This window comes from Plasmodium yoelii, assembly GCF_900002385.2.
Source record: "Plasmodium yoelii strain 17X genome assembly, chromosome: 5".
Classification (NCBI taxonomy): domain Eukaryota; phylum Apicomplexa; class Aconoidasida; order Haemosporida; family Plasmodiidae; genus Plasmodium; species Plasmodium yoelii.
In genome coordinates, this window is record NC_036177.2 from 474894 (window position 1) to 492891 (window position 17998).

The 17998-nt window shown below is 23.0% G+C and overlaps 1 protein-coding gene across 1 annotated transcript; it reads right to left on the bottom strand.

Moving 5' to 3' along the window:
- Positions 1-273: 273 nt before the first annotated feature.
- Positions 274-16224, bottom strand: PY17X_0508400 (dynein heavy chain, putative; the record flags this gene model as incomplete). The annotated part of the gene is made up of 1 exon (XM_718566.2): positions 274-16224. One exon carries the CDS (start codon positions 16222-16224, stop codon positions 274-276), a length of 15951 nt encoding a protein of 5316 aa, XP_723659.2.
- Positions 16225-17998: the final 1774 nt, after the last annotated feature.

The window sequence follows — 17998 nt, forward strand, 5'->3', positions numbered from 1 at the left end:
AGATTTTAATATTTTTTAATTCGTGGTTAAAAATGAAAAATGTAATATACTTTTTCATAATTTATGTATATATTAATTACAAATAAAATATGTAAAAAATAGAATAAATAAAATATAAATTATAATTTGGCCATATAAAATAAATATGGTTAATTGGATAAAATAAAATACAATTTAATTGCAAAAAAAAAAAAAAAAAAAAATAAAGGGATTGCACTTATATGCATATCGTTATTCTATAAAAAAATTGCAATATCCATGTTTTCAATTAAATTACTCGTCAGCAATATCAAGAATTAAAGCTACTCCAGCGAGAATCCATTTTTCCGAACTTTCTTTCGTTTTTAAATTTATATTCGTTACATAAGTGTTACCTCTTGATAAAGTTTTATATACAGGACATTCATATACGTCCTTATCAATTTTCCCCATACTAACAACTGGCTTGCAATGTATAACTGGCATTAAAAAATATTTATGCTTTGATGAGGCATCACATAAAGTATTTTTCTCTATGTCATAATTAGCCCCATCTAAATATAATCCATATATATATGCACCTTCTTTTGGATATGAATGAATATCATTTAAGGATTTATTTGTTACTTCAACTTGCATAATAATTTTGTCTAATTCGCATTTTTCATTTCGAGATAATATTTGTTTAATTGCACTAAAAAAACTGTTAGGATTAAATAATAAAGAAATGTTAAAAACTTTAGGTGTTGATAAAGGATCGTTAAACCAATCCGATAAAAATGCGATTCTTTCTTTTAAATTATTTATCCAAGAAGATAAATTTCTGTTACTAGAATAAGAATTATTTTTCCATGATTCTGGTAATTTGTCTTTATATAGAAAATTCATTAAGTTTTCGATTTTACTATTCATATTAATTTCTCCTTTAATAGCTAAATTTAATTCTTTTAGCGAATCCTTCATATTTTTTGTTAATGAATTCATTAAAGTACATTCTTGAAATAAGAAATATTGTAATGGAGTTATTTGATCATCTGGTATTGATTTCATTAATTCATCCACGTTAAAAAATACATTATCTATTTCACTTAAAATTTCGGATAAAATATTTGAAGTTTTATTTTCTATAGTTTCACCTATTGTTAATTCTTCTACAAATGTAGATGTTTCTTTATTTTTTAGTTTTAAAATATTTTTTAATAATTTTGTACTCTCATTTATTCTAAAGTTCATTTCTGCATGTTGATTTAATCCATATAATATAGAGGACTCTCCAATAATTTGTGTGTCAATATATTTTAAAATTTTATCATATGAATAATTATTAGGACTAAATAATTGTGTATTTTTAGAAAATGGTATTAATTGCATTTTTTCTAATGATTGTTCTTTCATAAAATAATTTAAGTATGTTTTGCATATTAGCATGTCTTTATCATTAACTATATGACCTCCATACATAATTTCTCCAAAAATATATTTCAAATCATTCCAAGGAACTTTAATAGAATTTTGATTATCTAAATAATTGAATAAAACCTTTGCACTATCTCTCAAATCACTAAGACTAAATGGGTATTTTATGTTAAATCCCTTTGTTCCAAATTTTGCTCTTTCGACTATTATTGAATGAAAATAACATAAAGAAAATAATATATTTTTTGTTCTTAAATCTTTTTCTTCATAATCATCTGGTGAAAAGAAAGTAAAAGCTCTTTTTAAATTTTCTTTAAAACCAGTTGGTGCTTCATTTGTTAATTTTATTGATCTTTCCAATATACTTATTGGGATATTTGTTGTTATTTCTGATGTTAAGAAACAACGGAAATTTGGGTGTGAACCTTCGGCTGAATATTTATCAATTATATTTTCTAAAATTAAATTAAATTTTGCCATTAAATGAATATTTTCTAAAACTATCCAATGTCCTTCTTTATGAGATAACTCAAGTTTTGATAATGCAATAGATTCTTGTCCTTGTCCTAATGATACAACATGTAAATTATTATTTAAATAGAATTTATATTTCTTCCCTAATAATTCTACATATTTTATAAAATCAGAACCCGGTGTTAAAATAAATAATATTGGCGTAGAATTAATCATAAAGTTGTATGAAGATTCTAATGTATCTATAAATGAATTTTTTTTTTCCATTATTTCCTCACTTTTTGGTAATATATTTTTAATATATTTTTCTAATGTTACTGTTACTCTATCAGGTCTTAATGATCTAATAATTAATAATTTTTTAAAAGAATAATCATTTAATTTTTTCCATTCTAATGGTAATTTACATAATTCTGGTTGTATTTCAAAACACCATTGTTTAAATTTATGCTGCGCATCTATATGTATATTATTTGCAATGTTTTCAAATTCTTTAAATTTGGATAAACATAAAATATTTTCCCAACATTCATCACTTAGCCATTCTTTTAATGGATTTTCAATAACACCTTTTATATTATTTCGTGGAGGTTTTAAAAAAAAGTTTAGATAATCCATATTAAAATCTTTGTCATATATTTTTTTCGTTTCCAATAATTTAAATACAAATATACAATTAAATAACAATTTATCTTTTTCTAATAAACCTCGACTAATCCATGAATATATCGTTTTTCTAAATGATATAATTAATTTATTTATATGCTCATCATATATTACATTTCCATCTTCATTCATAATATTACTGTCATTTCTTTTCTGTTCATTATATTCGCCAAAATTAATATTAGATTCATAATAGTCAGTTTCATCTTTTTCTCCATTACTAAAACCTTTACTAAATATACTATCATGTTTTGTATTTATTTTGGAGTCAAGTTGGTTATTTCCGTTTTCCAATTCAGCAGTATTCACAGATTCGATCGATTTAAGTAATAAATTTATGAAAGAATCCAGAGAATATTGATACATGTAATTAATATTATGCATAAGGATTAGAATGAAGTAAACAATAGATGCTTCATTTGCCAACGTTCTATATAATTCTCTTGTTTTATTTATTTTCGTTTCAGTAATAATTGAATCTTCAACTTGTTTTTGTATATTAATAGATGTGTCTTTTGTTGTTCTCAAACTATTAATTAGAGAAATGTTGTCTATAATAGTTGATGAATCCGCTGTAGATAATTGATGTAAAATTTCATCTTCTAAATTGTTTAAAATTATTTTATATTCATTTCGATTTTTTACTAATAATTGTTTCTGTTTTTCCAATTCAGGTTTTTCTATATTCACAATAATAGCTAGTATTTGCTCTTCTAGTCCTTCACATGTAACACTAAAATTTATTAAAGTGCATTGACTGTTCATTTCTGGTTTGAAGTGAGGGTTACTTAATTTTGTTTGTAATATTAAGTTAAAGAAATTTGTTTTTAAAAAACTTCCATTAGACATTGATTTATTCACATTCTGGTTGTACTGTTTCTCATTGGTATCCATTCGGATGCTTAAATTGTCTGCGCTATCTTCATTATTTTCATTATTTTCAGCATTTTCAGCATTTTCAGAATTTCCCATATTTCCGCTCTTATCACTATTAAAAGTATTGCTAGAAGTGGTATTCGAATTTAATGTATTTTCGAAAAAATATTTAATCTTAGAAATTCGGCTAATTGCATTAGGATAATTAAATTGTATTTCTTCGTTGTCAATTTTGATATAAGTGTCGTTTCCTTTTTTGATAAATTCTCTGTTCAATAAACCATCAATAACGTTATCAATTTCCTCATTTATATTTTCAATGATTAGATACCCTCCTTTTAAAATAACGTTTTTTACTTTTTGAATAAAATTTTTGCAGTTAAATTGTAGACAAGTAATATTATTACCCCCTTTTACCTTTAACCATTTTAATCCTTGTAATTGTGGGTCGATTAATAAAGGCCATCTATAGCATGTGCTAACTATTAATGCATTTTCTATACTTATAATATCTTCTGGCAATTTTTCATTTTTCCAAGTAGCTATTTGTATATCTTGAACCATAATATCAATAGGAGAAGAAATATTACTAATTAAAATATTACTTTTTTTAATATGCTCTAACCATAAATTCTTCCATAATTTAATTCTAAAAGAACTCGAAAAAACACCGAGATAAGTAATAAAAGATGATAATAATAAACAGTCACCATATATATATTTTTTATTCGAAATAATAATAGCAATTTCATCTGACCATCTAGAATATTCATCAGATAACATATTTACTAAATTTTCAGCTCTATTTAATTTGTCTTTTGACTCATTATATATTCTTATGACATTATTTTTTTCTTCATTAACTTCATTCATTTTTCTTCTTAAATTTTCAACACTTTGTGTTAGCTCTTTTACTTTATTTTCAAGTTGATCTAATTTTTCTTGTGCATTATTTTTATTGTTTGTTGCTTCTTGAAGTTTATCCATAAGTGGTTTTACTTTTTTATATACCTCATTATATTTTACTATATTAATTAACCATAAAGCTAAATAAGCACATGCAGATGATTTTGTTTTCATCATTTCATAATTAAAAAATTTCTTTTGTATAAATGGTGCTAATAAATTTACAGTTTCATCATCCATATTTTCTGCATCAAAATTTTGTAATTTACTTAAAAATTGTGTTGGATTATTCATAATTTTTTGAGCAAATTTCCATGAATAATTTTTTATTTCTTTTAATGCAATAAGAACAGCATGTGTAACATCTAGACATTCCTTTGGGGGATTTTGCAATGATTTCAATTCTTGTATAGCCGATTTTGTTATACAATTTACTGCCTCTTTAGCTTTATTCATTATAGGTAACGCTTCACTCAATTCTTTATCGGCTCTTATTTGTATTTCTATGGCTTCTTTTGTAAATATTTCATTTTTTTTTTTCTCTTCATTAACAACTTCTTGTTCTTTATTTGTTACTTCAGTCGCCTCTTTTACTTTATTTAGTATTTCATTTACTTCTATTTTTTTCTCTTCTATATTTTTTATTTTTATCTCGATCTCTTTTTTTAAGACTTGCACATTTTCTTTAGTACTTGTTAACGCCAATAAACCTTTATTCAATCTTTCTACCGATTTTTCAATTTCAAAAGTTTTAACACTTAATAAATTTTTATAAAAATATATATACTCTAAAAAAGTTTTAGGAATAACATAATTATATCTGTTTTTTTGTTCAAGATATTTTTTGTTCATATCATTTGTACTAGTGTGGACATAAGCCATATGCTCGCAAATATTTTTTTTTAATTCTTCATTTATTTCAACATCATCTAAAAATTTATTAGATACATTTATTAAAGCTTCATATGGCCATGGTAAAAAATATATAAATGAAAAATTAGAAAGTAATGATGGAAATTTTATTAATCTGTTTCTGTATAAATTACTAATAGGTGAATGTGTGATAGCTATTTTGAAATTTTTTCGAATTTTACTAATATAATAATTAAACACATCTTCATTACTTTCACCAATATTTAAATACTTTATTTGATTACGAATTGATGAAAATATTCCTAAATATTCATCTTTTGTAAATAGATCATTACATAAACCAGTGGAAGTAAGATCATTTATGTAAGGCAAAAATGAATCTAATATTTCCTTTTCCTTTAATAGTAAAACATGAACAGTACCTGGTTTTATTGCGCATTTTAGATGAAATTCTTGTAAATCCGATTTAAAACAATTTACATCATATTTATTATTTGTAGATATATTTAATAAATTTAAAGAATTAATAAAAATACTTAATTTTATTAATGATTGCTTTCCTGAACCCCCAAAACCAACTAGCATCAAATGAGAAATGTTGAAATCTAAAACTCGACATATTTTACAAATCTGAATTATAGCATAATCAAATAATACTAATGGAAGTTCTACATGGTTGCTATTATATTCGTTTAATTTTTCTGCCAACACTTCCTTTAGTACATAAAATCGTTTCACATTTAAATACATCTTATCCATTCCGTTTCGTACAGATATAAAAGAAGTAAATATATTTTTACTGAAATCATATATTGGGTTTTTAGCCAAATTCAAATCAGCATTATTCATATCGCTATTATTACCATTACCATTTGGTAATCGTCCCCATTCTTTATTACAAGATTCATGTTCATCTGAAGAATTTCTTTTAATTTCATCATTATTTTCATAACTTGGTTTTCCATTATCTTTATCGTAATCAGAAACTATTGTATTCTTTTGAGACAATTTATTAACCCCCTTCATTTCTGCATTTACAGTGTCAAAAACTTCTTTATGTTTTTCAAAATCATCATTAAAAAATGGGAAATATTGTTGAATTAATTTATTAAATATTTGTGTAAATATATTAATATGGTCATAAGAAATTAATTTGTTTATATATCCATATTGTATTTCATGGAAAAATATCATCAAAAATTTAAATTGGTTATTATATATATCGGGATTAGTATATTTAATTATGTTATAAAATACTGTGTGTATGTCATTTAGATTGAATAAATAATGAGGTGCAAAGTTAGACAAATTAAATGCAACATTTCCATTGATACTACTATATAAATCATAAGAAAATAAAATTATATTATTTAATAGTCCTTTTATTGAATCATCAAATTTAAGTAAATGTTGTTTTAATATTATTTTATATATATTTTCAAATGTTTTTATACTTATGTCATCTATATTTAATATATTAAACTTATTTTGAATCCTTTTATCAATAAATTTGTTAGTGTTATTATTAATTGTACCAATAAAAGATATATCATGAATGTATTTTTTCTCATCTAAATTTTCTCGATCATATATTAATTTATATGTTAATAATTGTCTTAAAAATTCTAACATTTGTTGGGTATCACAATTATCTTTAGCTGTTATGTTTAAATCCTCTAAAAGAAAAATATGTTTTTTTTGATTTGGTGGACCATATGTCCTTGTATTTCTTTTTTCTACATTATTTTCAATTATTTTTTGTAAAACAAATGAGTTTGTATAATAATTTATACTTATTATTGTATGTGTAAATTTTTCGATATTCATATTTATATTGTTTTTTATACATTTGGTTTTTCCTGTACCATTATTTCCATATACTAAAATTGGTTTATTTCTTTCTAGTGAATATTTTATCATCTTTTCTATTCTTATTAATTCAATTGTATTTATATATATTTCGTCATAATTATGTGGAAGCATGCTTTCAATGTAGTTACTTGCAACTTTTTTTTTTTTATTATTTTTTTTTCTATTTTCTTTTTTTCCAACATTTTTTTCCCCTTGTATACTTTCTGAATTATTTTCTATTTGTTCAGATTCTCCATGCTCTATATCTTCATCCAAATCCTCACCTTCTTCCTCTTCATTCAGATCGACCATTTCTTCTATCTCATCATTTTCGTCAATTTCCTCTTGAATACTTTCTCCATATTCTCTTTCCTTATTTTCTGGATCGTCAAAATTCCATTTGATTCGTTGCAAAATCAAAATATCTTCGTCCAAGTATGTAGACAAATGTTTCCAACTATTTTCATAAACATTGTAAATGTAGTTACAACAATAATCATTTCCCATTTTTACCTTCAAATTACCTTTTATACTGTTATTAAAAAGATTTCGAGAATTCATTATCTTATCATCAACTATTAAATTGTTCAAAACCCACATATAGGAGTTCATAAAAAAACTATTATAATAATCTTTCAATATATCATAGTTATAATTCATTTTGTTCACTGTATTTTTTTCTTCATCAGCTAATTTCCCTTCTTTTCTATTCTTTTCAAAATCTTCTATTTTGTAATTACTATTGTTACTTTGGTTGGTGATACTACCATTAAACACTTTTTCTTCCACATTTTTTTCATTTTTTCTTATTCCTTGAATATTATCATTCTGAATTTGTTTGTTTGGGGTCACTGCTTTTCTTTGGCTTTCATCCCCTGTATGAGGAGAGACAGCATTTTCACCAACTTGCTGATCTCCGTTTTGATTATTTAAAAATATATTTTCTTCATTTTGTTTATTTTCAATTTTTTTAATTACATCATTAATATACTTTTCATATTTTGCTAAAAAATAATCTATATAACTACAAATAGATTTTGCAATATCTAAATTGGATAAATTGTACAAAAATTTACATTGTTTTCTTAGTGTTTCAATATTTTGTGCATAAAATATATTAAAAAGGTAATAAAATTCCGTTTTTGCAATATTATTATTTAACAAATTAATCCATGAACTTATAAATAACTTATAACTTATATCACCTTTATTAATGTAAAGAACACCACCTCTACTAACTGTTGCTGGAGATGCATATTTCATATTCGTAATCTCAAAAAATAAATGCATTTCTTTAGTAAAAGGAATTCTTTCATTACTTACTAGTGTTAATACTTTATTATCATCCATAACAGTATTCATACTTTCTATCCACTCTGCATCTATATTTCCATCTAATAAAATTATTTTATGTTTTATATATTCATTATAAGGTGATATATTTCTAGACATTTTTCTCATAATTGAAGATAATGCACCATCTATCCATTCATTATTTTTTGTTAAATATCCATAAAGTTCATATGATTCAATAGATTTCGGATTTATAATTTCGTGTAAACAATTTTCTTTTATTTTATTTAAACTTTTTATTAAAATCTCGATTACACTTGATTTACCACATCCATCTTCTCCTAATATAAAAACACAATGTCTTACATCCATTAAATCTTTTAATTGTTTAACTTTAAGTATAAAATTATCATCCATTTGAAGATTCGATTCTTTTAAGCATATTTTTATTGCATCTTCAAAATTGCATATTTTATTTGGGCAATTATTTTCTTCCCCTTTTGAATTTTTTTCTGAAACATTTTTTTTGCTTTTTCCATCTGAATCATCTACCAAATATTCATTATTCTCTATTCCACATTGTTCATCATTATTTTCTTTTGTATTAAATATATTACAATTTACATTTGGAAACAAATCATTGATTAGCCCTAAAAATATCGGTATATCTTCATGAGTAATTTTGGGAATATTAAAATCTTTTAATGCTTTCATTAAAATTACTTCTTCGTCAAAATTGCTATATTTCCTTTTTAAATTTCCAGCTTGAATTAGAACCACTTTAACTGCTCTTAATCCCCAATCATAATGGATATTTTTTTGTAACAACTCTTTACATAATTGATAAAGCTCGACAAATTTATACGACAATTTATTTGCTTTTATAAAACCAAAGGACATTAACATATTCTCACAAATAAATTTTATATCTGGAACTATCATAGAACAAGATCGAAATAAATTTTTTAAGTTTTCTGGTAACTCTGTTCTTCCAGCATATCCTGGGTTCATCGTTATAAAAAATCCACATGTTTTTTTTAATACTATTTCATCATCAATAAAATGAAACATGACTTTTTTTTCTTTAATAGCATCAAATATACATTTAATTTGTGTACTAACAACCGATAACACTTCTATACTTATTCTGTTAAATTCATCAAAACATCCCCATGCTCCAGTTTGAGACAATCCTATACATATCTGTGACATATTAAAATAGTTCATTTGGTTGCTACAATTAAATATAAATATAGCAATACCAATAGCCTTTGACAAATCTTTTGTTGTTTCTGTTTTACCAGTTCCAGCTGGACCTGCAGGTGCACCTCCTAAAATTAAGTTTAAAGCTTGTGTTAGTGTTATATAACATTTATCAGTTAATGGTGTTATAACTAATTTTCCTGAATTTCCAATATATTCATATAAATATTTTGTTTTAAAGTCACATATCTTTATTTCACATGTATAGTTATCTATTTTTTTATCATAAATCCAATAATATTTTAATTGAGCTTGCCAATCGAATGATGTATTATCTGATATTTTTTTTTGGATAAAAGATACGATTACATCTCTTGTATGCACATCTAATATTATTAAAGATAGCAACTTAGTCCTAATATTATAATCATCTGTTTTTTCAACCAATTTTATTAATTTATTTATTCTTTCAATTAACATCTTTTTATAATCTATAAATGCTGATTCATTACCATTTTCTAATTCATCAAAACATTTATTTATTTCTTCTGTTACACTTATTTGGTTACATGTACAAACTATTTGACTTACATAATTTGATATCATCGTTTCATCTCTTGTATTTTCATCTAAATTTTCAGAACATATTTTTGCGTTTTCTAAAATACTTCTCAGAGTAATTTTTAAATGATTTTCTAAATCTTTTAAATAATTTTCTACATTTCCTTTTAATTTTAATTCTTCAATAAAATTTAGGTATTCATTTTCAATACTATATACCCCTTTTGCTGTATATTCTTTTACTTCATATTGACTATTCCCTTTTTCATTTGTTTTAATTACACTGTTATATCCTTTGGATCTTTTATTCATTTTAGAACTATTTCCATTTATGTCTACTTGTCCTTCCATTTCGTTATCTGTTCCAGCATCTGTTGAGGAACCTGAAGATGATTTATTTTTGTCCCCATCACCATTTGAATCGCTATTTTCAACATCTATGTGAATATTCATATTTTTGATGCTGTTTTGGGGTTCTACACCTTTTTCATCACAATTATCAGAAAAATCTTCTCCACATTCGTTTTCAAATTTTATAGTTTTTATTGCATTGAAGACATCATTTATGTAAGGTAAAATTTTTAGTGGGTTCTTTCCATTACTTAGAATGTCCAATAGAGCTATATTTGAAAGAAAATAAAATCGAGGAAAAGCTTTTTTTTTTTGATCTAAATAATCGTTCAATGCCTTTTCACACAGTTCAATGTTTTTAAAAAATTTACTCAACAAATAAAATAATTCTTCATTTAAACAAACTTGTAAAACATTTTTTTGTTCAAAAGCACTTTGTATTATTTCTTTATATTCACTTTCGATGTGAAAAAACATTTTACTTTCTTGAGGTAATTGCGAATGAATATCTTCAGAGTTTAAATAAATGGGTTGCAATCTTTCAAATTTACTTAAAAATTTTCTCCATATATTAATTAATTCATCAATTTTTTTAAGGTTTTCTTGAGTATTTAATATTGTATCTTGTATAAATAATATGTATTTTTTTTGGTTAATGAAAAATAATATCTCAGATGTATGCATATCAACCATTTCTAATATTGCATCCATATTTATTATCTGTATATATGTATTTTTCTTAACAAATTCAAAAGCCATATTTTTCCATATTACATTTATTTCTTTTATTTTATTTTCAATCTTCTTTTCTTTCTTTGCTTGTTCTATTACATCATGAACTGCATCTACGTGTTTGTATAATTTTAAATCAAAAAATTCTTGCAACGTCAATTCTTTGTATTTTATTTTCAAATTTTTGCTTAGAGCCGAATCTTTGTTTTTTTCTACTCCCCAATTAAATTTACCACTATTACCCATCACACCACTTAAGTTATTGTTGCTCCTATTAATAGTATTTAAAACTTTTGGCGTATTCATATAATTTTCATCTTCTTTATTTGAAGTTGTTTGCACATTTTCACCATTTTTCACTTCATCATATACTTTTCCATTGTTATATGTATTGCTTATCTTAGTTCGAAGTTCAGAATCTAAATCCACATCTTCAAAATGATTGCTATTATGCGTCATTCCTCTTATGTTTGAATGTAAATTGCTTATTTTTCCTGATATGTTAATAATAATATTCCAATGTCTATCAAATATACAATCGTTATTCAAGTCTACTAACAAAGGCAAAACGTGTGACAATTTTTTTAATTCTTTAGTTATATATTCATAAATTGGTAAGTGTTTTAAATCAACAAAATTTTTTCTAATATATAGTAATATAAAATCAATTATATATATATTATTATTTACATCTATATCTCTCCACATTTTCTTTTTTTCTTCTTCTATAAAAAATATAATGTTATTTACTACATCCCATAAATGCTTTAAGCATTTTAATTTTACATCTATTTCATCCAATTCATCAAATACTGTTATATCTATTTCAAATAAGGTTTCTAATTCATTATGATATTTTTGTTTATCTTTATATATTTGAAATTTGTTTCTAAAATCATTAATTTTTTCATAAGGAGAATTATATATATCTTTTGGATGGCTTGGAATATTTTTAAATATTTCGTTTTTTAAATTTATTAATTCTTCCTTAAAATTTTTTATTTCTATTTTTATGTTTTTAATTTCTTTATTTTTATATTTTAATATCTTTTCTTTAATTTCATTATATTGAATTTCTACCTTTTCCTTGTTTTTTTCGACATTTTCTAACACATCATTATATTTTATAATTATGTCTAGCTCTTTTAATTTGTCTATTATTTCTTTTATTTTCTGGAAAAGTAATGGTATTATTTTCTTACTTAATTTTACACTTCTAATACTTCTCATTAGGTTATAAAATGCATCTTTTTTATTTACTTCATCATTATTAACAGTATCATTTCCGTTATCATTTTTATTTTGTACTACATCTATCATTTTTGGTGAATCAGTTGATATTAATTGTTCATCTTCCTTGTAACTGATTTCGTTCATTTTATTTTCGTCATTATTACTACAATTTATAGAAGTCTTTTTTTTGTCCTTAGATATAATCATATTATCCTTATCCATATCTTCATCATTTCCATTTTTATAAAAAAAATCGATAATATTATTCTCGTTTAGATGTGTAATAATATGTTCATAAAAAGTATTAATAGCATATATAACATCTTTTACAAAATTTTGCAAAAATTCTGTATATAAAGAAATATTTTTTTTTGTAAACTTAATTAAACATTGAATAACTTCTTCAGAGTAAAAAGATATAAAATTAATAGACTCATGTGTTTTCAAATTGTAATAATTATTTAATTCATCTTTTAGTAATAAAATAAATTTTTTATAAGAGGATATATTTGGAAATCGATGTGGTATATTTATTTTAATAATTTTTAATGAATCTTTAAAATTGTAATTATATTCAAAATAGTTTGGATATAAAGCAATTTCATTCTTTTCCTTAAAAGCTATAAACTCTTTTTTTATATCTCTTTTCCATATATTTTCATATTTTTTAAAAGTTTGCAAATATTTATATGCCTTTTCAATCGTACTTTCAAAATAATTTTCAATTCTATTCTTATTATAATTTACACTTAAACTTAAAACTACTTCGTTTATATAATCCCCATTTTTTATATCGATTCTTTTAATATCCGATGAAATATTTATAAAATCATGAACCCATTTATAAAATATGCTAGTAATAGAAAACGATTTTTTACTTCTTAATTTTAAATCTAAATTTAGTTTGCTATCAATAAAACTTATTTTAATCAAAAATAATTGTTCATCTTTTTTTCCATTTTGCATAACTTCATATAAGTTATTAAATAGCAAATTAGTAAGTTCAATCAATTTACCCATAACAATGTTATTTAAAAATTTTAAATAATTTTTCCACATTATATTATTCTTTTTTATTTTTAATATATCATAAGATTGTTTTATTTTTATATTGATATTTTTTAAATCTTCATTTAATCGATTTTTTAATATAGACATATTGTTCTTATACGTATTTAAATAGTTATATATGTCTTCGGTTTTTTTGCGTTTTTCTATTATTGGTTTTTTCATCCAACCTTTTGTTAAATTTAAGATAAATGAAATATTACTATGCAGAGAATATATACTACTATACACATCCGACATATCTTTATCGACACTCTCAATATATGTGTGTATTTCACTATCTGTCCATTTTAATTCCTCTACCCCTTTTAATAATATTCCCTTTACCAATACTAATTTGTCTTCAAATAAATCTCTTTCTACAGTTAACATTTTTGTCATTACACGATTATATTTTTTTGTTATATTATTTAATATATTAATAAAATTTTTAAACGAACTAGCTCTATTATATATTTTTAAGCATTCCTCATTAATAGGTAAATTATTTAAAAAAAAATTCTTTACATTATTTATAAACATAAATATATATGGATGAAAATTTACATAAAATATTCCAGATTTTATTTTAAAGATATTTTCATTTAAAAAGTTATTTACAACATTTATTGTATCTTTAAACCATACTTTGCTAATCTCACATATATATTTACTTATTTTTTCACTTATATTCTTATATAGTATATTTATTTCTTCAGTTTTATCATTTTTTAAATTTAAAATGTCTATTATTTTTTTCAACGGAAAATATTGTTGTTCTATCCTTTTTAAAAGAGCCATAAATAAATTTATTACTTCGCAAAATAATGCAGAGTTATTGTTGATATTTAGCTTCTTTAGACAATTATCTAAATCTCCATTGCTTTGTACAATTTCAACATTTGTAATTTCTTCACTTTCCTTCAAATCTGTAAGTTCATTACTTTTCTTACATACTTGAAATGAATTTTCCATGAATATACTCTTGTTGTTCTCTATTATAGTAGTATTTTTTATAAATAAATTGTCGACTAATATAAACTCATTTTTAAGATTCTGACAAAGCATAGAAGTGTGTCTAATTAATTCCAATTCTATAGAATGAATATCTCTTAATATCAGAAACGAATTCAATAACTTTATATTTTTGTTTAAATCATTATCAAATGAATGCACAAAAATAGAAATTAATCTTTTATTTAATTCTTTTATTTTATTATCAAATGTGTTATATTTATTTATAAAAATTGTTTCTTGATTATTTAATATTTCATGGTTTATATCTAAAAATGTAGTATTAACAGTATTAAAGCTTTTTAAAACATTATGTATTTCTTCTGTTAATCTTTTCCCCTTTTCACCTGGTATCTCAATCTTTTCAAGTTTCATATATGTTTGATAGGTCTTAACATATTCAACTAGCAATTTTAATTTATATATATATAAGCTAATAAGTGGGAAATATTTACACTCTTCTTCTACTTTTGAATCATTAAGGATATTTATTTTATCTTCATTTTTGTCGTTTTCATTTTCATTTGTTTTCACTGTTACTATCAAATCGTGTATTCGTTTTCCACTCAATTCATTTAACGATTGAAGTTTTACATTCGTTTCCTTTTCTTTATACATTTTAAATAAATATAAAAAGGTGAGTAAAAAATTCAAAGTATTATATAATTTACTTTTTAATACATCTATACAATTGTATATAGAGTTTATTATATCTGGAGTGTTCATGTTCTGATTACAGATATTTATTAATACTCTAGATAAAAAATTGAAAATAAATTTGCAATTCTTAATTAAATATTCCGATTTTTCAATTGATAAAGATAAAGAATGTACAATTGGCATTAAATATACATTTTTTTCTTCAATATTTTCTTCCTTTGAATTTTCTAATTTTTGTAAAAAATGTACTACTGGTTTTAAATGAGTATATAAATCGAAAACTTCAGATTTATGGCTTACTATCTCAGTTTTTATATTTTCAATTATATTTTTATAACTAGAATTTTTCTTTTTTTCTAATATTATATTAATTATTTCTGTAAAGCTTTCTTTATTTATCTCATCGTGTAAAAAATTTATGTCCGTATTTTTATTCTTTAGACATTTTAAAAACTCATTACAATTTTCATAATTATTTTTTTTATATGCCATAAAACTTCTTAATATTATATGATAGCATTTAATAAAATGTGTTAAATATTCTTCTAAATTACTTATATTTCCTTCTTTCACTTCTGAAGGTAAATTTGGTAATGTCAACTTCTCTTCCATCTCACCATATACTATTTTTAAATTTAATAAAAAATTATTAAATTTTTTTTTCATTTCCATAAGAAGAGACGAATTATTTATGTCTTCATTCTTGTTCATAAAATTAGAAAAAAATATTTCTAAAAATCGTCTAATAATATTTTCAGCATCATTATTCATTTCTAAGTATAATACTTTATTTTCAGGGGTTTTATAAATTATTATAAATTTTTCTTTCTTTCTTCTTTTATATAAATCTATTATAGAATCATATATTTTTAAACAATCTTTATCATTAAATATAAATAAGCATCCATCTGTACTATCATAAAACAATTGCACCATTTTAATTATATCGTCATCATTCTTTACACTATTTATAGATTCTTCCCTAAGACATCCTTGTATATTAAAATAATCCAACCCAATATTCATAATTTCTTCAACCCTTTCATCGTACCCACAATTATCATTATCTACACCATCTTCCCCATTCATTATATATATTTTATGTAAGACCAAAGGGAGGCCCTTAATTTTATATGTTTGTATACAAGTATATTATATGGCCTTATGCCAAGGCTTAGAAGCGGCTAGCCAATATTAAAATGTTCAACTGAGTATACCACGTTTAGGTATATTTTTTAGACACATTTGGAATATATAAATATATATACATGTATATACGTATATGCTCTTGTGTATCTTGAAGCATTCATACGTGCATAACTATATACAGATATTTTATGTACGTTTACATATTCACTTGGAAAAAAATTTATATTCCACAAATATAGAGATACAAATTTAAAAAAATTCGAACCTTTTCATATATAGGTAACTCTAATGTGTACCCATAAGCATATACCACATATACCATATTTATAATATAATAATATATTTCTCCTTTTTTCTCCAATCCTTAAAATTATGGCTATAAATTATTAAAAAAAAATAATATGTCTATTTTTTCATTATCTATAAATATTCCATAAAATATATTCGCCATTCATATTTATATGTGCACATGTAAAACATACGTTTATATATAGTATTATAGAGAGTATCTCCTTTTGCGCAAACTTGTGTGTGCATTTTATTAATAATAGTAACATTATTATATTTTTTATTACGAATATATGAATAAACCATATATACCCAATCTTATTCCTATGATTCCAATTCATGTGAGCATTTATTTTTTACAAGTACAGTGCTTTACGTGTGTACATTTATACACACAAAAATACGCATAAATAAATTGTCCCATATTTATTAAATTAATAATATTAAAATAATGTATACGCTATTATATTATTTCCCATAATTAAACCGAAAAAAATAAAATTCAATGAAAATAAGATGATGATAATAACTATTTTTTGCACCCATACTTATATCAACATTTCTATCAGTCTATAATTATATTTATTTAACTTCATTAATATATACAAAATTAATGAATTATAAATATATATTTTTAAAACTAATTTATTTGTCAAAATATCAGATCTATGAATAAATTTAAAAATTTTCTTTTTTTATGATACTCTCTCCTATATCCATTTAAATTACGCGGCATTTATAAAAATATTATTACTCTATTATGATGGATACATATAGCTTACTTTTTTTAATCATGAATAACCATATCTAAATATTTTCCATCTATATAATACATAGCTATATGTATGGGGAAGCCAAATAAATGTGTTATAAGAGGAAATGTATATATACACAGCGCTTAGTTCCAAAGTTTTCCATCCCAATACAAAGTCTGGCTTTAAAATGAAAAATAATCATATTAAATAATTATTATTGCTATTATTTTTATTAGAATAATTCCGTTCCTTATCCCACAAATGCTATGACATAAACATATGTTCATACATTACTCTTTTATATTTTGAGAATATTTTTTCAAAATAAATTTCATTATGTTCACCAATACTTATAATTGTATACGCTCCCCTTGTAGTATATATCTACATACATTCACATGTTTGTCTAGGAAATTATTTCCGTAAAGCTCACCATAGTTAAATTTCTCTCATTTTGATGAAATGTTTTTTTTTTGGCATTCATCAGGTAGCTAATAAAGTTTAAAATGCTTTAATCGTTTTTTTTTTTTCTTATAAATATTCTATCATATTGGAATGATAAATTTTTAAGTATCCATTGTTTTGGGCCTTTTATGCAATGTCGCATTAATTAATATGTGCAATTTTATATCGTGAATAATGTATAAAATGCAACTTGTAGGAATGTAGTA